Here is a 22,465-nt window from a genome sequence, read left to right as displayed (position 1 = left end):
TGGCGGTACGATTGCGAAGTAAGCATCTAACAGTCAGGACTGGGGAACCTGTGGCTCTCCAGATATCATGATCAACAATCCCAGTAGCTCTATCCAGCATAGCCAGTGGGGAAAGAGGCCTATGTCACATACATCACTGTTTAATGAGAATGGAATGGGCCATTCTTTTCTGCAGAGCCTCCCAGAAGACCTGTGGGAGCTCATGTGGCATTGCCCAACCTACTCTTAGGGAAAGGAAGAAACACTGGAAACTCACAGCCGCTTGGAACCAGAACAACATACATAGCTGGGGTCCCAGAATTCACTGGCTGGAGGTTCTCCCATGGGTGTCCAAGAAGCCAGATGGCAAACATAATGGTGCAGTTGAAGTTCCACCAGGATTTTATGTACCCATGACTCACATGAAAATCAGGTGGAGCTTCACTTGCCCCACTGTGGCTGCTCTCTTGATTTTCTCGACCACACCCTGCAGACATTCCTGGTCCCCCGCTCCCCCAAGCTGGAAAGAGGAAGGCCAGGATAGATGGGAGCAGGATTTTAGTCTATTGGGTAGAAGCTGTTGTGCAGTTCTCCAGCGAATGCACTCATGAAGGTTAATATCATTTACCCCAAAAGACACAGAGTAACATCCCTGTGAAAATGCCTGTTCCTTTCATGAGGCTGGTGGTAGTGCATTTTCTAAAGAAGGCAACCATTTTAAGAAGTGGCAGAAGTGAGTACGAAAAGCAAGCTTTTCAACACATTAGGAAATATGTTCTACAGATATATGTTCTCTCTCAATTTAAAACCAAATATAATCATACTTTTCCCCCTTTCCGAACAGTTGCAGAACTCTAAATGGCTGGATTACCAAACTTTCTGCAGCAGGCCTTTTGAGAGCACGTTATGCACACTGTCACAAAATAACCGGAAGGGGTGAGTCAGGGAGAAGAACACAGCTAGCGTGCTAAATATTTTCTGCATGAAGAATACAGACAATATGTTTGGGCGGGGTTTCCGTGAGACATTAAGTAATTTGGTCTAATGAACCAACAGGAGACTCTGAGTTTTAGTCCTGTTTTACCCCTCTGGGTTTTTTAGGAGAACGATCCAGATGCATCGTTTTAATTTGGCCCTTTACATTAGTAAAGACTATTTTCACTGTTTAAGGACATGGCTATTGATTCGGATACATTTATTGTTCCGTCTTTTAAATTGGTTTATATCAGTAGGTTACTTTTTAGCAAACAGGGTGCTACAGAAATATAGACGGAGGACTCATTTTGCGCATTTATGAAAACTGCTTGGAAAGGCTGGCCAGAAAAGTGTTAGAGATATTGTGAATCAATCAGATCTGTTTGCCTTGATTCTAGAGGGGGAAGGGTCTGCTTAACCATCCCCTCACCCCCACCTCCATGAGGTATGCATTAGTCTGTCTGTCTTAACTTATTTTCAGCCTGATTTTCCTCTTCCAGTGTTTGGATCCCAGAGCCAGTTGCAAACCATGGGCTCCCAACCTTTATTCTGGAGACCACTAGAGATTGCTCTGGGTTTCGCAGGTGGCAACATTAAAAAAAAACAACTTCAAAGCTGCCCCAAATCTTGCAAGATCTGATTAACTCACTCAAAACATTCACAAGATTGTTATCTTGTTTAAAGTTGGGTCTTGCTCTCCTTTTGGGATAAGAATAATATTTGCTTCAGACCATGACTCCGGTATTTGGCAACTGTTCAAAACTGAATTCATTAAATCCTTATGTGGAGATAGAATTTGTTCCAAAAATAATTTGTAATAGTCCGTAGATATACCATCAGGCCCTGGTGTTTTTCCTATTTTAAGTTTTTTTACAGCGTCTATAATTTCTTGATTCTTGATCGGGCCATTGATGTTAATTTGTTGGCTTTGTGTTAATTTGGGAAGATTTTGCTTATTAAGATAATTATCAATTTATTCTTCTGGGATGTCCTGCTTTTGATATAATTTTGAGAAGAAAGTAAAAAAAGCTTTTTAAATTCCTTTGTTATCTGTCACTTCTTCACCATTATCTCTTATTTTCGTGATCATTTTTTTCCCTTCTCTTTTCTTAATTTATAAGCCAACCATCTACTTGGTTTGTTAGCAAATTCAAAATTTCTTTGTTTTGTATAGCATAGTTTTATTTCTATATCTTTTGTTGTTGTCAACTCAAGTTGTTGTAACAATTTAATTTGATATATTAAGCTTTCATCTGATGGACTATCTTGTAATTCTCTTTCCTTTATTTTAATTTGATTCATAATTAATTGAAACTTTTCTTGGTATTGTTTCTTTATTTTATGATTGAAAGATATAAAGTGCCCCGCCATTACTGCCTTGCTAGCATCTCAAACTGTTCTAATGTCAACTTCCTTATTCAAATTCATATCAAAAAATTCTTTTAATGTTTTTTTTGCATCCTTCTACTACTCCTTCCTTTTTTAAAATATGCTCATTCAATCTCCATCTTATACCTTTATAAGTCTTCTTAAGTGTAACTATCACTGAGTTATGGATAATTGATCAGGGTCAGACTCGTTAACTGCAGCACTTCTGAATTTAGCCATTCCCTGATAAGACTGTACACGAGTTCTGGGGAAGCCAAAAGAGTTAAATACAAGGCTGTTCACTCACCTCGGTGACCATGAGAAGCCAAGGCTAAAGTAATCCTATTCTCCATATTGCCATGCTGGGATCCTGCTCCCCTTGGTGCTGTGAGACCTTTTCTAGATCGGAGCCCCTCATCTCTGGCTGTTCTCAAACGTTTCTGCTTTCACATTTCACTTTCACAATTAAACTTCACTAGTGGCAAAGGTTTCAAAAGATGTTTGAATTCCATTTCCTCTTTCATTTTCTCTGGTTTGGCTTTAAGCAAAATGTGGTGCACTGTTCCCGGGAATTACCCAATTCTGGGGGTCGCTAGGGCCTTGACAATGCTCCCTGGGCAACTGCCAATTATTCTTGGATCTATTTATTTTCTATTTATTAATAGCAGATGCGATTTTGTAGTTTTAATTCATGTTAACTGTTTTGCAACCCTCCCAGAGTCATTCGCCAAGATGGGCGGTGACACATTTGATATATAAATAGAAAAAATAAAAAAGCATCGGTGATTAATCCTGGGTTTCAGCACAGCCTTATCTGCTTGCCCTTTGCCCCTGCCAGCACCAGCCAAGTTAGGAACTTGTCTCTCTTTCTGTATCTTGCAGGGGAAATGGAGTTGCAGCCCTAGACCGCCTATGGGGCTGGGATCCAAAGGGGTCACCCCTAGCTCTTAACTGAATAAACCATGGCTAGGTGTGAGCAAGCAGTCTTGGAATGCCCCCCCCTTTCCCTAGCTGTTGGAAGTCGGGAAGGGGGGGAGAGCGCTCCCCAGAGGCCTCTCGCAGAGATTTTAGACCAAAGATGGTTTGCCATGTTTTATTTTTATTTATTAAATGTGTATGCTGCCCATCTCCCCCGGAGGGTGACTCTGGGCGGCTCACAATTAAAACTGAAAACAGTTAAAAATATAAATATCCACCTTCATTAGTTAGAAAGTCAGACTATATAAAAAGATCCTATACGTAAAAAGACTAAAAACATTCAAGATGACCGGGGGAGGGGGGAGTGGATGCCACTTCCCCTGGTGCCAGCCCCCAGGCCATCTGGCATAGCCAAGAGTGCAGGCTCATCCTTGAAGGCCATGGGGGGGGGGGGGGGACACCACACCTCCAGGGCTAAGTTGTTTTCGACTGCAATGTTCAGTGGTTGACACTGCAGGGTTGTTGTTGCACAGCCCTTGGTCCCTGCTGCAGCCGGCAACGTGAGGATGCCGAACACGGCCGGCGTTAAGGCTCAGCCGTCTCCCTTTAAACCAGGGTTCCTCAACCTTGGCCACTTTAAGATGGGTGGACTTCAACTCCCAGAATTCCCCAGCCAGCAAAGCTGGGGAAAGCTGGCTGGGGAATTCTGGGAGTTGAAGTCCACCCGTCTTAAAGTGGCCAAGGTTGAGGAACCTTGCTTTAAACTATTCCCGGGATTCAGACGAAGGGGGCGCGTGGTCGCCCAGCAGGACCGTCTGGATCCCTCCCGGCATGGAAAACAGGACTGCTCGGGTGCAGCCTGGGCAGTTTCAGGCTGGACTACAAAGACCCTGGGGAGCGGCTGCTGGCCTTGGTGGAGCAAGGAGAGGGCTTCACCTCCCTCGACCCCGTTAAAATCTTGCACTCGTCCTGGCTTTAGTATTGCGTCATCCTCCGGATTTCAAAAACGCGGGGAAATCTTTTTTTTTTTCCCCCGGGCTCCGACGGCCGCCGGGCCTCTGCGCGCGTGCGCGTGAGCGGCTCGGCGCGTGCGCGCTCCGCTCTTCGAGAGAACGGCCGGCCAGGCTTAGGCGAGGGCAGCTAGGCCGACTGTGAAGCCGGGGGCTCGCGTAGATGTCTTCGCCGGGGGAGGCGCGCGTCGCGCCGGCCCCGGAAGGGGATCTGCCCCCCGAGTGGGAGACGGATGAAGAGCGCATGGCCTTTCTGTTCTCGGCTTTCAAACAGAGCCGGGAGGTTAACGCCACCGAATGGGACAGCAAGATGGGCTTTTGGAGCGAGCTGGTGTTGAAATGCGGGCGACGGAGAGGAGGGATCCGCACCTGCCTGCGCGAGCTCCAGCAGGCCTTCGAGCGCCGGGGAAGCGTCCCCCTGGGACTGGGCACCGTGCTCCGCGAGTTGCTCAGGTGAGGCCGGCGGGGCCGCTCAGCCTCGGCGGGGGGAGGGGGCGAGGCGCCCTTCCGGGGTCAGAGTGCCTCTGAGTACATGCCGAGTGCCCTAGCGCCACTGCCCAGGGCCTCGCGCGGGCAGGGGGTCGTTTTCCGCAGAGCAGCGGCTTTTTCCAGGAAGGGAAGAAGGGGAGGCTTATTTAATATCATATCACTATAAGATATACCATTATTTCTTAAAATGTGGTCCGAGGACCCCTGCCCCCCCCCCCAAGATCCTCTCAGGGGTCCGCGGAATCAAAATGACTTGCCGAATATGGAAGAGATTTGCGAAAGTTTAAAACAATGTCACTCTTCTCGCTGTTTTTTATTTTTTCACGAAAAATATTTTATGTTAACATCTAATGGGTTTAATATTGTTATTTTGACATGATCCAATAAATCCATATTCTACAAATGCGTATTAATTTAAGTTTGGTCTAGGGGTGAAGGTGACTTTGGGCCAGTCCCTCTGGCTCATCCCAACCCAGCTCACAGGGCTGTTGTTGTGGGGAAAATAGGAGGAGGAAGGAGGATTAAGTGTGTTCGCTGCCTTGAGTTATTTATTAAAAATAATAAAGGGATAAAAAATCTTATATACACATATACTGTACATATATACACATAGATAGATAGATAAATATAACCCATACCAACAAAAGCTCTTGTTTGTTTTTGAAAGTTTACCCTCAAACTCTTAACTTTCATTTAACGTAATGGTCATCTGTAATTTTATAGGTGCAGTTAAGAACTTCTTTCCTCAAATAATATCTAAATTCAGTTTTGTTTGTTTGTAAATGAAAACAACCAAGTCGGTCTATCCAATTGTGTGTTTAATGTTTGAAGAATCTGCCAAGCTCTGGTTTTTGTTGGAAGAAAGATGACAGATTGAGTGGCAATACAATTCCCCCCCCCCCTTGGATTCTGTGTTCTCTTTTTCCTCTGCTAACTGGGATTGTTAATTGTTCTGATGAATGTCTTATACAGTATTCTCTGTTGGGTTCTAATGTGACAGCTTTAAAGTGCTCCACACTTGGTTACTGTATTTAATGTAGTTATTGCACTGTTGGTCCACCTTTTAGGACAATTCATCCAAACACAATTTATGAACACAATGCAACACAACTGAACTCCTTAAAAACAGCACAGTGAACTTATGTAGAAGACCAGCAGTGTAATCAAGTAAAAAGTTTTGAAAGTTTCTTTAAAAAAAAAATTAGGGAAGTTTTTAAAAGGCTGTAAGAAAGGGAAATGAATGTTTCAGAATAGCTGCAACAGGATTACATATGAGAGTTCCACGTGTGGAAAAAGATAATGAAGGAAGTGAGTCAGCTAAAATATAGCCCTAAATCATGTTTTTTTTCTCGGACAGTGCTTTGTGGTATGGAAGTTGAGAAGGAAAAATAAGAATCCAGACAAATTATCTTTGATCCTGCACATTTGCATGGATGAAGTTCTTTAAACATAGCTAAACTCTTTGAATATTAAAACATTTCTCTCTTCCCCTTCCAGATTCTCATGTATATTAAGGAAAAACAACAGTTCATTGCTTATGTGTGCTCTCAGATGAGCAATAGAAAGCTTTGATTAGAAATGTGGATTCCTAAAATTGATCTATAGATTTTTTTTTCTTACTGCAGCCTTTAGGCCAGTGTTGACCAAACTTGGCCACTTTAAGATGAGTGGACTTCAACTCCCAGAATTCCCCAGCCAGGGAATTCTGGGAGTTGAAGTCCACTCATCTTAAAGTGGCCAAGTTTGGACAACACTGCTTTAGGCTGTCTTTCGGTCCCTCTCAGGAGACTGGGCAAGCTCATTCTCTGTTAACAGCAGTGGCCTGATCATTTTAAGCCATAGCACAGCTTTTCCACCTGCAGCATGATAGACCAACATGGTTTCCCTTTTTGTGGATTGTGAGAAGTATTTGTTTTGGCTTCTCTGAAACTCATTTCCTTTTTCTTTCTTTCTTTCTTTCTTTCTTTAGACGGGGCAAGCTGCAGAGAGAGTCTGACTTCATGGCTAGTGTAGACAGTAGCTGGATCTCCTGGGGTGTGGGAGTCTTCATTTTGAAACCCCTGAAATGGACCTTGTCTAGTGTATTGGGTGACAGCAAAATGCCGGAGGAAGAGGAAGTTCTGATTTACGTGGAGATTCTCAAGGTATGGTTGGTTACTAATATTTGTGAGTCAGGTATTATGAAGAAACTGGGAAGGCAGATTTTTTTTTTCTTTGTGCTTTGATAAGATGTCTTTCCTGCTCAAAAAGTGCTTCCCTCTCCCCTTTTTCCATTGCCACACCCTGTTTCTGGAATGTCCTTTCTGGAGAGACATGCCTGTCATCTAACACTACGTGCCTTTGGAGCTAATTAGTTTGCACAGTGGTTCCCAGCTATTCTTTTTTCAAACAGTCATGTTAATACTGTTTTGTTGCTATTTATTGTGATTGTCACTTTACTATTTATTACTGTGTTTTTGCTACGGTGGATTTTTTCATTGTGCTGCTTTTATGCTGCTTTTATATTGTTTGATTGTTTATACTTTGTTTGAACTGGGTTGCAAACAGCCCAGAGAATTGCAGTTACGGCATTAGACTGTCTTAGATGTACAAAGGATACATTCAAGGAACACAGGGCTGATTCACACAGGCACCCTGTCCCCTGCCTCTGTTATAGATTTGGGTTTTTTTATATATATGTTCAAGGATCAAGTGGTCTTAGGAGTTCATATATTTGTTTGGGTTTCCGGTGGCATGCTACTTTATGTCTTACATAAACGGTGGGAAGCTCAGCTCATTTCCTGTCAGATCTACGTTGCAAATTCTAATGAGGTTCTCTCAGGGCATCTTTTTACTCACTAAATTATAATTATAGATTGGCACAAAGTTGAGATGGACTGTCAGAATGCCATATGCTCTGTAATTGAATAGAAGAGTTAACATGCCAGAATCATCTCTCTCTCTAGTCTTGCATAGTGCTGTACTGCACACAAACTTTTTTTTTTCCATACTGTAGTGGGAATGTACAGTTGAATGATAGCCCTCTTGCTTGCTTGTAATAGCTGCCAGCCTTCAGACCTCACCTCTGCTCCCCATCTCTAGGCCTTTGCTCTTGCTTCTCACGTTTCCTCTCAAACACACACCCTCTACACACGCCTCCTCCTCCACTCTGTCTTAGTGTTTGCTTTTTTAAGCTAAGAGCCTGGGTGGGGTGAGGCCATGTTCTATGGTTTTTATATTTTTAAAGCTGCACTGGGGTGGCATTTAATTTCGTTGTACAAGTAGTACAATGACAATAAAGATTACTACTACTACTACTGTCACAGGCAGCTGGAAAGCTGCTCTGGATGTTTGCGAGCAGTCAGGGAAACAAGGGAGATGGAGTGAGAAATGTTTCTGCCTGGCTGCAGTTTACCTTTCCCAAGTGCAGACAGCAACCCCAACTTCACTCCCCCGCAGTTCCTAGAACAGTGTTTCTCAACCTCAGCAACTTTAAGATGAGTGGACTTCAACTCCCAGAATTCCCCAGCCATCTTAGTTGCTAAGGCTGAGAAACACTGTCCTAGAGAGATTTATTTCCATGCCTTGGGTGAAGCCCTGACATTTCTAATATTTCTTCCTGTGAGTACCTCCTCTTTGTATGTTGCCAGTTCTGTATTGGCTAGATAAAGATGCAGATTTACCAAACGTGTTTGATATTTATATAAGGCGTAAGAGCGTTAAGTTGTTCTTCTGCCATTGGGACAAGTACCAAGTAGCTGCTGTATTTTCAGGAAGTTTCCTAAAGAATTTCTCTTAAAACACTTGCTTTAGATGTGTAGATGTTTGGATATGTGTTGCTAGAGCCATTGATGTTTTTGTTAGCCCTGAAGGCATTATATTATTTCTTGTGAGGCTGATACATAATATGTCCATTGAATAAGCATAAGCCTGCCCAATAAAGTTCATCAGAGTAGGTGTGCTGCAGGTCCCCTCAATTAAACAATGCCATTTAGTGGGACTTTGGAGGTGTGCCTTCTCTGTCATGGCACCTGCCCTCTGGAACAGCATCCCCCAGAGATTCATACAGCTCCCACCTTGATGAAGTTCTGAAAAGCATTGAAAACTATTGGCTATTCTGCCAGGTCTTGGGGTAGGGTACTGGTGAGTCCCTGTGACATTTGTGTTGTTCTGTATGTGTTTGTTTCTGGTTCTGGCTTTTTATAATGTAAATTGCCCATGGTTGTTGGGAGCCCGGCATTCTTTAAGTCTGTATAAATAAATCAGACACCCTGGACTTTATTTGTAGTCTGTTGTCGAAGTTCCTGTTGCTATTTCAGTCCATGTCTGGATGGGTTCACATCTTACAGTAAGAAATAATGGTTGCTTGGAGTATGTGTTAATTGCTGCAATTTGTAAACCATGCCTTATGGCTTAGCATTATACGTGAACCCAGTTACCATGACTTATGTGAGTATGTAGTCCTGCATTAATTTTGTTTGTGTAATAATTCTGTAAATAGGAGCTAATAGAAGAGAGCATGTTTAAAAACCATAATGATGCACTTTTCTATTCTGTACCCCTAATTTAGTGAGGTGCTACAGTTACTGCTGCCTAGCTTGAACTGAACCTGGTAAATATACAAAAATCATTAATCCTTCACCTAATCCCTCACTTTCGGGTTTAGGGTTACTTTACTTTCAAAAGAACAAACAAACAAAAAATCTCTGTAAACATTTCTGACTATAAATTTTTCAGAAATGATTTTCTGAAACTAAGACTATGAATAACCTGTGCATTAAAGCACAGAAGGTCACGTAGCCTAGAAGCTAGGACTTGATTCATCCATGATGATTTGTACTTCTCAGCCAGGCCTAACACTTAGAGAGTGTTGTAGGGCAGATAGGTGGAAGGAGAGAACCTTGCACCCAGGGCTTCATCTGTATTAGTTCTTGATGGTTTGGTGTTTATTATTTGGGAGAGGGGGCCTGATCTAGATCATGCTGTTTCACCACCCATCCATGCTAGACATCTTTTTGACAGATGTGCTTTTCTTCATAGCATTGTGCAAATATACTGACATCAAAGTAGAAAGCTGCCTATAGAGGCGAATATGTATAGCTCAGGGTTGAACTGTGGAGTCCTTGGGGTTCTCTGAGCTTGGTCCTTTTCTTGCAAGATAAGATCCAAGCTCAGAGAACCCCCCCAGAAAGCTGCCTTTTTAAAATAATTTGTGCCAGGCAACATAAGAAGAAAAGCTGAGCTGTAGCAGTTTGTAAGCAGTCATGATAGCTTATTATGAAACTCTTGGGATTTCCATCTTGTTATCTTTATTGTATCTCCTGACAATTATGGGCACAAATGTACTGCTTTTTGAGATACAGATTAAACCATGCAAATGCAGCTTCTTGCAAGGCTTTCGCTCACCCCAAGATATTTTCAGTGTAGGCACTGAATCAGTCTGAGTCAATGCTTTGTGGCGCATTGACAAACTGTATGCAAATGTGTATCTTACAAATAAGATCTGTGTGAAACTATAACATCACAGTTAAATATTCAAATGGCACATTTTGAAAAAGGCTGCTTTAGTGACTGTAAACAATGCTTACCTAGGATGCACAGAATAACTGTATATTAGTTTTAGATTGTTTGGGTTGATAATTAGCATAAATTTTTCAGAAAGTGGAGGAAGAGCTCACTTCCATAAGCAGATGACATTAGATGGTTAAGGAAGCAGAGCTATTGACAACAGTGACTCCTTGGGCAAGATGAGATTGTCCAAAATGCCACCCCTAAGCAGGTCTATTTAAAGAAGGGAAATGTTTAGCTTTCAAACCCTGGTGTTTTTGACAGACACATTTGTTTCAGAAGTAACTAGTTTTCTTATTCATCAAATATTTACCTTATGACCCTCAAGCAAGATTTTGTCTCCAAGAAATTACTCACCTGTTGAAGTAAAAAGCATAAGAGGAGGACTGTAAAAAAAAAAAAAATTAAGTGGTTCTTTTTCCTCATCCCAGAAACCTTAAAAGAAATAAACGAACAGGCAGTTGTTCTTACAGACCTTTAAATGATCAGCTTGAATGGCAATAATTTAAGAACAGGAGCCAAGTCAAGGTGGTGCAGCCCTGGAGCAGCCCTACTTCCTGGTAGATTCCTCTACTATGACCTAATATAATATAGTACAGTACATGAACAAGTATAAACTTTAGAGATATGAATGGCAGAGTATTTGGTGTGGAAAAAACATATTTCATTTGAGACAGTTTTCACTCCTGGTGACTGTCTGGTCTAGTCCCTTCAGTTTTCTTGGCAAGGTTTTTTAAAAGTGGTTTGCCTTTGCCTCCTTCCTAGGGCTGAGAGAGAGTGACTGGTCCAAGGTCACCCACCTGGCTTCATGACTAAGGAGGGACTAGAACACACAGTCTTCTGGTTTCTAACCTGGTGCCTTAACCTCTGCACCAAATTGACTCTGAAAAAAAAAGCATACCTCAGTTATTTAATGTAATGTTAATTTTTCTCTTGTGGCATGGATCGTGTTTGTTCTAACTTTTTTTTTCACCTTGTTAAGTGCAAGTTAGCTATTGGAAACATATAATTTAATGACAGTCTGATAGACAATAATCACTGTTTAATCTTCTCTGCAGCTATTCAGTATACATGCCAAGTCTAGTGATCTGTATTGTATTCTGCCTTCTGCTGTAAGTGATAGTTATGAGATGTTATAACCATCACTTGTAGTGATATTTTCTCTCTTTTTTGGGGGGGGATCCCTATTTGGGTATTAAGTATTTGTTTGTCTTTGCATTTTTTTAGGAGAAGGCAGAAGAAGTCTATAATCTCTACCAGAATTCCACACTTTCATCCCACCCTGTTGTTGGTTTGTCCGAGCTGCGCTCCCTGTGCACCAGTATCTGTCCAGATGAGCAAACATTTTGTCTGGTGCTGCTCCAATTGCAGAAGGAAAAGAGGGTCACTGTCCTGGAACAGAATGGTAATAAGGTATGACATACAAGTGATTGCTTCAGGCAGGTATCCTATCTCTATATTTATTGATCTCTAAGAAATCAATAAAATCAGTTTACAAATAGCCAATTGCTTGTACTTACTCTGTAGAAAGCATCCACTCCTGACATTAAAATCCAAAGAGGCAATAAAAGTTTGTCTGATTGATTGATTGGTTATGTGCTATTAAGTCAGTGTTGACTCTTAGCAACCCCATTTTCTCCAAGATGATCTGTCCCCACCGTGGCCCTTCAGGTCTTCCAATGGTGCGCCCATCACCGCTATAATTGAGTCTGTCCACTTTTCTGCTGGTCATCCTCTTTTTCTCTTTCCTTCCTGAATTTGAAGACCCCAGTTAATGAAATAGTGCAGTTAGGTTTAGTGGTATTTGTAAGTACGGATAGAAGAAGTGACTGTTGGCAGGAGGTAGGTCATATTTTGCACCCATATGTTATTACAAGAAAATGTGTATATGGAAATTAGAGTGCATTTTTCCATGAACATGGTATAATATTAATTCTTAAACAAGGTTAGTGTGCTCCAGAATGAACAAATGCGGCTGAGATCTTATTTTTGCTTCTAATCTCAAAATCATGCCTAGGGTAGTGTATTTCTCCCTTCTGTTATGAAAGGCGCTGTTCTGGAAGTACAAATTGCTTCCTTGTTGTGCTAATAAATTAGCTGGTTGGGGATGTGGGAAAAGAGACAGAGAACCTTTCTTGTAGCACAGAAAACACAGTCTACTGGTACAGTCACTTTAGTTTCCAATCTGTCCAGATGGATGGTAGATCAATGATATTTAGATTTGGGAGGTTATGAAATATACAGTTTGAACATGCATATTAGGCACGGTAATTATGTAATAGTTATATAAAGGACAGTTTAACAACTAGTTAACTGCAGGGTTTTTAATATAAATATATACTATGAACAGTGCTGTTTTACAATATTTCACAGAAAAAATAGGGACCACTTTGGACATTTCTGTTTTCCCTCCAAGAGTCTCTGCCTCCCTACTCCCCATTTCTAAAAGTTCTGCTCCATATCTATTGCTTGTCCCACAGGAACTTTTCCTTACTGTCTGAAAAGAGAAGATGTTTGGTCTTTCAGTTAAAGATATATTGCAGAAAAACATAATTATCCTACAGTTTGTAAGCTATAAATGCAAAATATTTCTTGGTGCATTTGACAGAACAATTTGAAGACTACATGGTGCCTTCATGTTCATGCATTTACATATTATATATATTATATGAGATAAGATGTATCCACCCTATAATTCAGGCGTTTTAATTTCCATAGGAGAGCCAGTTTGGTGTAGTGGTTAAGGCACCAGGCTAGAATCGAGGAAACTGAGTTCTAGTCCTGCCTTAGGCACAAAGCCAGCTGGATGACACAGGGCTGAGAGAGGATGACTAGCCCAAGGAAGAAGACAGCAGTGCCAAACCACTGCCAAAAATCTTGCAAAGAAAACTGCAGGAATTAGTCCAGGTAGTCGCCAGGAGTCAAGATTGACTTGAATACACACAAATCCATAGAGGGAAGCAAAATACCTTGAAATCTCAGGTAAATCCAACTACTATGAGCAATTCATTTCTAAAAGATAAATTAGGGACAGGAATAAATCTTATTAGTCTTAATAAGAGGCCATTCTTGATCATATTGTGAGCCTCGTAGTTTAATATCAAGTAATAACATTGTCTTTCAGATAATGAAATTTGCCCGAGGTCTTCATGCAAAAGTCTCCCCAGTGAATGATGTGGACATTGGGGTTTATCAGTTGATGCAAAGCGAACAGCTGTTGTCGCAGAAAGTGGAATCTCTGGCACAGGAAGCAGAGAGGTAATATGGGGTGTGTGTCCTTTGTCTTCGTAAAAACTGCAAATAATGGCACAACTGAGATGTTATTCAGCATCATTCTTTAAGGAAAATCCCGAACTTCAAAAGGGCAAAATTATGATAGTTCATAAGGTTTATGAAAGCAGTTTATTTGACGATTGAATAATACACACAAAAAGTAAGAAAAAAGCCTATTTGTCATTGCCTTAGTTGTGGTGAGCTGGGCCAAAGGTACAGAGAGAATAATGGGATTGTAGCCATTCCTAGTCTAAAAAATGGACTAGCTCATCTCTTGCCTTTTCAGATGTAAAGAGGAGGCTCGGAGTGCCTGTAAAGCTGGGAAGAAACAACTGGTAGGTACTGATGGAAGTCAGGTACTTGGCGTCCCAAGCAGGATGTTCATCTCCAAAGCTGTCCTGCTGCAGATTTCCAAAATTGCGGTGCTCATAACTTTTTAGAATCTGTCGGGACAATGGGTGAGTTGAGGAGAGCAGGAGTTATGATACAGACGTATCCAGCTTGCTATGCCCTCTGGTTAACTTCTTTTGTACCATGGGAACAACATGCCTTGTTCACTGCAAGAATGTTCTAGTTTCTTGTCCAAAGCTCAGCTTTCCCCCAGTGAGTAGAATTCCTGGTTTTCGAGTGGCGTGTTTCTGTAATGTGAAGTGTGATGTCTACACATTGGTAGATGTTGAAACCTACTGATAAGATCAGATGTAACTTTCACAAAGAGGTGTTTGATTTTCTTTTCTTTTTTCTTTTTTAATTCTGAGAAGATGGATTTTCCCCTACACCGTAAGTTCAGGGCATGATCAGCTTTGAAAAGATGGTATGATATCTTCCCCTAGTAGTATGTGGCTCTTTACAAATCGTTTGCTTCTTCAGGGGCTCTTTTCGGAAAAAAATATTTCTGGGGGTTATACTTTCTGCTCACTTAACTATGGAATGGCCATTTATCCTAAGTCAAACATGTATTGCTGTTTCTTGTTCTCTTCAAGCAACAACGCTCTTCTACAAATGGATCGTTACTGTATTTAGGGCGATGTCAATCTTTCTGTGTCGTGCATTTTTTAAAGTATTTAGGACATGCAGTTGATGAAAGGCATTCTTTGCTTTTTATTTAGTTTCTGGGTTTTCTTGGGGTAATAGCTACTTTAACTGTACATTAGCCTATCTGAAGATTTAGCACATAGTTTTTCTTTAATGTCTTACCACAGAATTGGGGGCAATAATGCTACTGATTTGAGGGAATTTACCAATGATTTTTAGCAGTGTGATTCTGGGGAGCTCCAATCACTGGGGGGGTGGGGGGTGGGGCTTAATAGTAACATGTGAAGTGTCTAGCCCCAGTTTAGGTCTCATGTTCCGTGAATTGTGGATGGTACTAACAGAACTCAAAAAAAGATTAACGAGAAACTAAAACCAGCCCTTAAATATGTTCTTGTCTTGATTTCTCTGAATAGTGAAGGAGTGTTTTCCCAGTTTTTCCTCTCTTTTGATTAAAGTGTGCTTTTTATGGTCCTAGGCCCTGAGGTCTTTGAAGTCCAGAAAAAGAGTAGAAAGGCGCATTGCAGAACTTCATTCCAAGTTGGACGTGGTACAAGGCATCCTAGATCGCATATATGCCTCCCAGACAGATCAAATGGTATTTTTTTTTTGCTGCCTGTCATTCATGTTTCTTGAGTTTTATGCTTCGTTTTCTTTCCAGAGCACTGTTGACTTACCCACTGAGGATCTCACTTAGATTGTCCCAAACAAGTACTAACTCTCTTCTTTTCTGCTCTCCTTACACAGTATATGCATTAGACTTGGCATCTCTGCAGCTGGTTAATTTGCTTATTGTGTGGCACAGTGCTGTGTTGCGAGTCATGCTATGTTTAATCTGATAGCTCCACATGCCTTAGAATTGCTGTGATAGGAGAGTTATAAAGGGAGTCAAAAGACTGCAGTCATCTGACCAAGATACTTACCTTTTTAATGTATGAAGTTTGATTTCTCTCTTGCCCAAAAGGTATTTAATGCTTATCAGGCTGGACTAGGAGCCCTGAAGTTATCCATGAAAGATGTGACTGTGGAAAAGGCAGAGAACCTAGTGGATCAAATTCAAGAGGTACTGTGAGAAGTGGGCACTGCTCAAGAAGAGGAGATGTACATGGGTAGAATAGAAAGGTCACTGTGTGTAATTAATATTTCTGCTTCTCCCACAGCTTTGTGATACCCAGGAAGATGTAACTCAGACTTTAGCGGGTGTGGCAGTCAATGGCTCGGGTGAGTCAAAACTTTTCTCCAGCGCTCTTCTGGTTCCACTTTCTTCTTAACAGCTACTGATCCGGAACATTAATTGTTTTCCTAAAATTATATTTGGTCTCTACAGCAGTGTTTTTCAAACTTGGCCACTTCAAGGGGTGTGGATTTCAACTCCCAGAATTCGGGGAGTTGAAGTCCACACCTCTTAAAGTTGCCAAGTTTGAAAAACACTGCTCTACAGCTGGCTGGGGAATTCTGGGAGTTGAAGTCCACTCATCTTAAAGTGGCCAAGTTTGGACAACACTGTTTTATAGCATCCACTGTAGGTTGAAGGCATGTGTCCTGTTTCCAGCTGTAATGCATAGAACTATTGAAGTCTTGACTAAAAGTGCCTGGGCAGTTATATATTTTCCTCTTACCTAATTATTATGTCCTTTACTCTCTGGATTACATATCAGTCTCCTGTTCTCTGGAGATTCCTTTTCAGTATTATTTGTAAGTGTCCACATGTGGTGTGGATTAGATTAAAATTATGGATGAAGTTAATAATATAAATCTTGGCTAGTTTATGAAAACGTTGATGTTTTTACATGTGACACTTTACAGCCAGTGATGGGTCACTCCAGTAAGTGTTAGTAACTGTTGCGATATAAATGCATAATAACATTGCCATTGTGCTGTTTTAGGCATGAAATAAGAGAAAAGGAAACCACTAAATCTAATTTATTGCACACCATTCTTGCTTTCGCCATATCCATAGACTGTTTAATACATTGCCTTTCATTCTTTAAGATTCTCACTTCTCTGTTTTTGAAAATTGTTTAGCTCCTTCCAAGCATGACTTCCTCAATTTCTATCTTCCTCTTAGCCCATTCACTTAAAAAGGTACACTTATTCATCTACTTGCTCCATGGTTTTTCCTTATACATACTTATATGCATACGTAAAACCATTTGCAGCCATTCTCTCCATTTTCCCTGTCAATCACAACTACCTTAGGCTTTGATACATTAATTTGCAAATCCTGCAGATCATTAGAATTCACATCATCTCTGTACAAAACTACATATACTTCCATGTCACCAACCAACATACCTCTAGTGTCACCCCAAGTATTCCTTTTCATCATTATTTTCTTGGACTTCTACATTTATAGCATTCGTTTCAATTTCACTCAATTTCCTGCAGGACTGTATTTTGTCATTCTACTTTCACTGTATGTTTTCTATGTTTTTTTTTCTTACTCTTGACAAAATGATCTGTCCCACATTCAGAACTTCTTATCAGCAGTAATGATCTCAATCATTCCTCATAAGCAATGAAATCACTCAGGGATTTACATTTATATTTGCTGCTTTGCTGCATATGAATAGACTTACACTTCAATGACATATTTGAAACAGACCTTTTTTCTAAGCATCTCTTCGCCAGTTACCATTCTCATTTATTCTTGAGTCTGAATGGCCCAGCTGCTTTTTCTGTACTCTCTCATGTCATTCCCACCCATCCATTCATCAAACCTAGCAAAATGCCCCCCTCCCCTCCCCTCCCCTCCCCAACCACATTCATTCAGAATGTTGTACCATGTTCTTCTATTATCATCACTCACTGAAGCATAAGGTTTGATAAAGCAATGGAAGAGAGAGAGCCAATAACATTGAGACTTATCATGAAAGCCGGAATTGGTTTTTTGAGTTTGATGGAGCATATCAATATTGTTATTAAAGACCATTGGAATTCATAAACTGAAAGAATTGCTTATTAAAAGTGCAATGTACCCATTAACTGACAGTTACCTACAGGTAGTCCTTGGCTTATGACCATTCATTCAGCAACCCTTCGAAGTTACAAATGCACTGAAAAAAGTGACTTATGACCGGTGCCCAAAGTTACGGCCATTGCAGCCCCCCCCCCCGCAGTCACGTGATCAAAATTTGGGCACTTGGTAGCCTGCCCGCACTTATGACTGCAGGGGTGCTGCAGTTCCCCCCTTCACCTATCTCCCCTCCATCTATGCCCTCTTGGCCCCCTGCTGCCCTGTGCTCCACCGCCCCAGCTGACCTTCGCTTCTTGCTCCGAAAACCCCCCTTGCAAAAAGCTCCAGGGAGGCGCTCGGCTGGGCTTTTAGCTTTTTTTTTCCCAGGCACAAAGCAAAACCCAGCTCAGCCCCACACAGGATCTTTTTGCAAAGGGGCTTTTTGGAGAAAGAAGACAGCAAAGGTCAGCTGGGGTGGCAAAGCACAGGGTGGCAGGGGTCTCAGAGTGGAGGGTGGTGAGGGTGACTACGGCTGGGGCTGGGGTGGGGTGGCTGCAGCTTCCTGGGGCATGGCAAGCAGCCCCAGAGCTGTGCAGTTCTGGGGCTGCTTGCTGCCCCATAAGCCAGGGTGCAGGGCAGCCAGAAGGGTAGAGATCAGGGGGGAGATAGGCAGGTGGGGGGAGTTGGAGGCAGTCCCTTATCTTACTGAGGCTCAGGGCTGGGAGGGACCAAGCCCGGAATGGCTTGGATTGAGGTGAGTCACTTAACAACCCACAATTCTCGGTTAACAATGGCAACCGGGACTGCCGGGATTGCAGTTGCTAAGTGATATGGTCACTTTATGACCATATCGCTTAGCAACAGAAATTCCGGTCCCAATTGTGGTCGTAAGTCAAGGACTTCCTGTATGTGATAAGTGATTTCCTTTATCAAATGCCTCTAACAGGTTATTTGAGATAGGCCCATCTTACCTCTGTGTGCCTGCTGTGTTAGTCTGATATAAATAATCTCATGAGTTGAAAGTTAGATGGATTTATGATTGCGGATTATTTTCTGGGGGCAGGAACCTCTGACTTTAAGGTTGTATATAACCTTCAGCCTGATTGCTAAAACCTTCTGCAAGCAATCAGTTCAGATTCTAATAAGAGTAAACTGCCCTTTTCCTGAAAGTCTGTTGGGCAGGGAAGAGGAGAGTGAGTAGGAACAAACCAGTTTATGTCTGGCTTCAGTCCCACTCACTGCTTACACATAGAACCCAACAGTTGATCCACAAGGGAATGTCATCTTTATTCGAAAAACCAATTCTTTGGCTTAAATAATATTACATTTGCTTCCATGATCATGATTTCTCTACTTTCTGTGTTTATTTATGACCTAACTGGTGTTCGTAATTGCTTCTGCTCGTGCCTTAATCCTTTATAGGAAGGATGGTTGAAAAATGCTTCTAGCAAATATGAATTTGGGAATTACACGCATCAGGATTTTTGCCCTGATGAGTTTAGGTTGTGTGGTCAGATATTGGTTGATTATCTTTGCGTGAGGAAGCCACAGGAGGCAGTCTTCAGTGATACTCTGAACCAGATCTGAACGTATGTTGCAGATTAGATTCATGTTTCTTAGTTCCTTTTTTTCTCTGCTGGGTAGAAGCGTAAAAATAACCACCACCGAGATTTGTATTCACAACAGCTGTAAAAATTTAAAAGAACGACGTTTGTTTCAAGCACTTGCTCTCGTATAGAGTTTGAAGATTGTATATTATGTATTTTTGTACTCTGAAGCTCAGCTTCTCTACCTTTTAAAAAAAAAATTTCCAGCCCTATTTGCAATTTCTTGGGAGTAAGCTCCACTGAACTTTGTTACTTTTGAATGTGAGTAAACACATAGAAGATTGAGTTCAGTTAATTTCTTCTCTAACCTTAGAAGCTGATACAGAGGAACTTGAAAAAGAATTGGACAGTCTTCTCATGGACTCCTCAAAAGATCTGCCAGACCTGCCTTCAGTTCCACAAAAGCCACTGTCTCCGGCTTCTGTAGTACTTCCTAGCTTCTCAGATGCTGAGCTTGAAGCAGAACTGGAGAAGCTCACTCTTTCAGATGGAGGTATGTAACTTACAGTTTTTCCATGTCTAATGTTGCCTACTTTTGTAAGCAAATCCCTCCCTTTAGCAACCTTCCTGTTAGTTAGTTAGTTAGTTAGTTAGTTAGTTATTTAACAAGTTTGTATGGCTGCCCAACTCACACACCGTGACTCTGGGCAGCTTACAATAATGTTACTCAATTTCTTAATGAGCTTCTTCTCATAGATCTTACAGTTTTGTTCTGGGCTAATGATATTCGGGTAGATCATGTGCTGGGGCAAAAATCCCTTTTTCAAAAGGGTTTCTACTGCTGTTGCTGATTAAATGCACTTGAAGCTAACCTGGTTTTGCGTCCTCTGTGTTTAGATGTTCTTACAGTGTCATTCCAATCCTCCTAGTTCCTTTTGCTGTGAGTCATTGCATTATCCCTCTGAGCATACATAGGTTGATCACTGCAAAAGGCTTCTTAAATTTTACACTTCACTGAGATGTGAAAATGAATAATTAATAGTACACAACGGGACGTAACTCTTTCTCAGATGAAGATGTAGAGAAGTTTTATCTATAGACTTTTACGGACACTGCTACATATAGAAGCCTCTGAATAGCTCTTCCATTCGCCCTCAAAAGATTACATTAAACAAATGCAGCTATCTAGCAAGTTATTAATATGTATTATTTACATAGCAACACGAATCTATGCGTTTATCATATTTTACAGAATGGCAGTAAAAAGTAATTTATAGTCTAATTTTTAATACAGAATGGAGGCATTAGTAGCAAAGAATATGTGTCAGATGATATGTATTTGTTTGTATTCTGTTTGCAAGTGTACTTGACCACATTTCCCTTCCTCATGTGTATTTACTTCAATTACAGGATTGGCACAAAAGACTGATCTGAATGCCTCTGAGCCGCAAAGAGCTCTGGAACTGCAGCTTCAATGACTCAGTACCACCTTTGTGCTCTGAAGATGTCTTAACTTCGGTGATCATAATTCCAGAAGGAACTTGTGGAATGTGGGTTAATAACCACACCCTCTTGTTAGACCGCACTTTTCTAACAGACAGGAAATTCTGCCATGACAATCCAGTCCCTTCAACAGATTCTCGCTCTGTTGTCATTTTTTCAGTGCCAAACCACAGTGTCTCTCTGGTTGATTTGTTCACCTGTATTGCCAGTCACTGTTGCTCTTTCTCTGGCAAGTTGACTACCTTGCTGACACTAATGTTGTTCCACATCCTGAAGGTTCTCTCGCTACTTCATGGAACTCCACCTTGTGACAACTTGAAATGCAATAAGATCATACTCTGTCTGGCATCCTGCTGTTTTGTGTAATTGTGCAAAACATTTAGTGGATGCACTAGATAAGACACTGACTTTGGTAGCAGTGAGCTGTGCTTGGCAGCAAGTAGACATATATATTAATGGTTTTTCTATACTTCTTATTTGTATTTGCACGGTTGTGGACAACTTAGATGTCTGACAGTTTTATTGTAGATTTTTTTGTTGCACAAATAGGAAGCATCTGCCAACACAAAATGCAGCTTATAGATCCCCTTTACTTCAAGACTAACATAGCCTTAAAAGAACTTGCAAAGGTTTTCAACATGAGGCTGTTATTTTTGTTGTTGCTGCTTGAAGATGATGTTTTGATGTTTAAAACGTGTTTGTCAGTTTATCTGCAAGAAGAGCAACTAACGTTGCCTTCTGCTTTGGAGGGACTCTCTTAACTACAGCCAGGGGATTTAGGGTATGCTTTTGAATCAGAAATACACAGAGGGTTGGTTAGCATCCTCTAACATGTGCTGGGAGAACTTTTGAAAAATGGCAGAGATTTGGATCTGTGTCTTGGCACCATTAATAATTTATTTGCAAAGAGTATCACCATTTCCTGACATCCCAAGAAACAGATTAATTTTAGATTGTGGAAGAGCTGCTGAATCAAATGATAATCTACCAGAGATGGCTTGCAATTGTCTTCTCTCTTTTCAGAAGACTTCTTGAGAAACACCCTCTGTGTACATCAGGGCAGGTTTTTTTCCTTGATGACTGAAGAAAAGCTGGCTATCGGCTTGTGTGTTGGCACCTGCATGGAGTAATGCAGGGAGGGGGAGGGACAACCAAGTTGTCGCTGTTCATAAGCTATTGTGAGAATAATCACTTTATGGCTTCTGTTCATCAAACTCGCTTTGATTTACGTATGATGGGAGGCATTTTGTCAAGGAAGACATCTGCTTAAATTGGAGAAAGAGAAAATGTAAATTGGTGTCAGGGCATGCCCTGCTGGTTCTCCAAAAGGCTGCTTTTTTCAAGCTGGTGCATCATATACCATGTGTTAAAACAACATTCAAGAATTGTGTTTAAGTTATTTCAATGGCATTGTGCTTAATTGGTTTAGAAAGGAGAGGGAGGAAAAATGGTCCTCCCCCCTTTTTTTTACACCAATGATATAATAAAGGAGTGAAAAGACTTCTGGCTTTTAGTCCTCTTATCATTCCATATAACAGTATTCAATTGAGTCATTATTTCTTCTTCATCCTTTGTTTTTCTGAGTGAGAATTCCTGCTGGACATCAAGAAAAGCCTGAACAATGTCTGTTTAGTCATCTGTATACAGGAATTTTATTCACTTCCAATGGTTCCCCTGCTTTGTAAAGGCATTTTGTTCTCTGTGGCTCTGATTAGAGTTGCTTCTTATATTTTGTCTTATTTGAACATCGCATTGGAGCTATTTAATCTCCATTGCTACACCAGAGGGCCTCATTCCATTGCTTTGAACAGAGCAGCTTAGTATGTTTCATGGCTCGCTCGCTATTCATCCAGCAAAATCAATTCTGA

General features: G+C 41.3%; 2 protein-coding genes across 3 annotated transcripts in view; one reads left to right on the top strand and one right to left on the bottom strand.

The window, feature by feature from the left end:
* LOC103057498 (tumor necrosis factor receptor superfamily member 10B) overlaps nt 1-2,760 on the bottom strand; it is a 43,574-nt gene extending 40,814 nt beyond the window's left edge. The window contains exon 1 of the mRNA XM_088151933.1: nt 2,630-2,760. Within this exon, the coding sequence (XP_088008059.1) occupies nt 2,630-2,641 (12 nt within the window). The 5' untranslated portion in view covers nt 2,642-2,760. The remainder of the gene's footprint in view (nt 1-2,629) is intronic.
* A 1,355-nt stretch (nt 2,761-4,115) lies between these two features.
* CHMP7 (charged multivesicular body protein 7) lies at nt 4,116-22,125 on the top strand. 2 transcript variants are annotated; one of them, XM_025165287.2, is made up of 10 exons: nt 4,116-4,703; nt 6,709-6,883; nt 11,514-11,699; nt 13,411-13,544; nt 13,846-13,894; nt 15,070-15,189; nt 15,556-15,654; nt 15,752-15,812; nt 19,471-19,647; nt 20,505-22,125. In XM_025165287.2, the coding sequence occupies exons 1-10, from the start codon at nt 4,414-4,416 to the stop codon at nt 20,570-20,572; spliced, it is 1,359 nt and encodes a 452-aa protein (XP_025021055.1). In that variant the 5' UTR covers nt 4,116-4,413; the 3' UTR covers nt 20,573-22,125. The 2 variants fall into 2 exon arrangements, with proteins under 2 accessions (XP_025021055.1, XP_007426070.1); XM_007426008.3 differs by having other exon boundaries at nt 4,129-4,703; nt 19,468-19,647; nt 20,505-22,118.
* The last annotated feature ends 340 nt before the right edge of the window (nt 22,126-22,465 follow it).

The sequence above is a fragment of the Python bivittatus genome, unplaced genomic scaffold (assembly GCF_059951505.1).
Source record: "Python bivittatus isolate LINGU-HERP-01145 unplaced genomic scaffold, Pbiv_v1 ctg000680_np1212, whole genome shotgun sequence".
In the NCBI taxonomy this organism is placed as follows: Eukaryota; Metazoa; Chordata; class Lepidosauria; order Squamata; family Pythonidae; genus Python; species Python bivittatus.
Note: the sequence above shows the minus strand (reverse complement) of the source record. Positions and strands in the feature narration are given on the sequence as shown.

Excerpts from the sequence above, each read along its gene's own strand:
- CHMP7 (XM_007426008.3), top strand. The coding sequence starts at position 4,414 with ATGTCTTCGCCGGGGGAGGCGCGCGTCGCGCCGGCCCCGGAAGGGGAT. Across the intron at positions 4,704-6,708 it reads GTGCTCCGCGAGTTGCTCAG|ACGGGGCAAGCTGCAGAGAG; the intron begins GTGAGGCCGGCG and ends TTCTTTCTTTAG. Across the intron at positions 15,190-15,555 it reads CCTCCCAGACAGATCAAATG|GTATTTAATGCTTATCAGGC; the intron begins GTATTTTTTTTT and ends CTTGCCCAAAAG.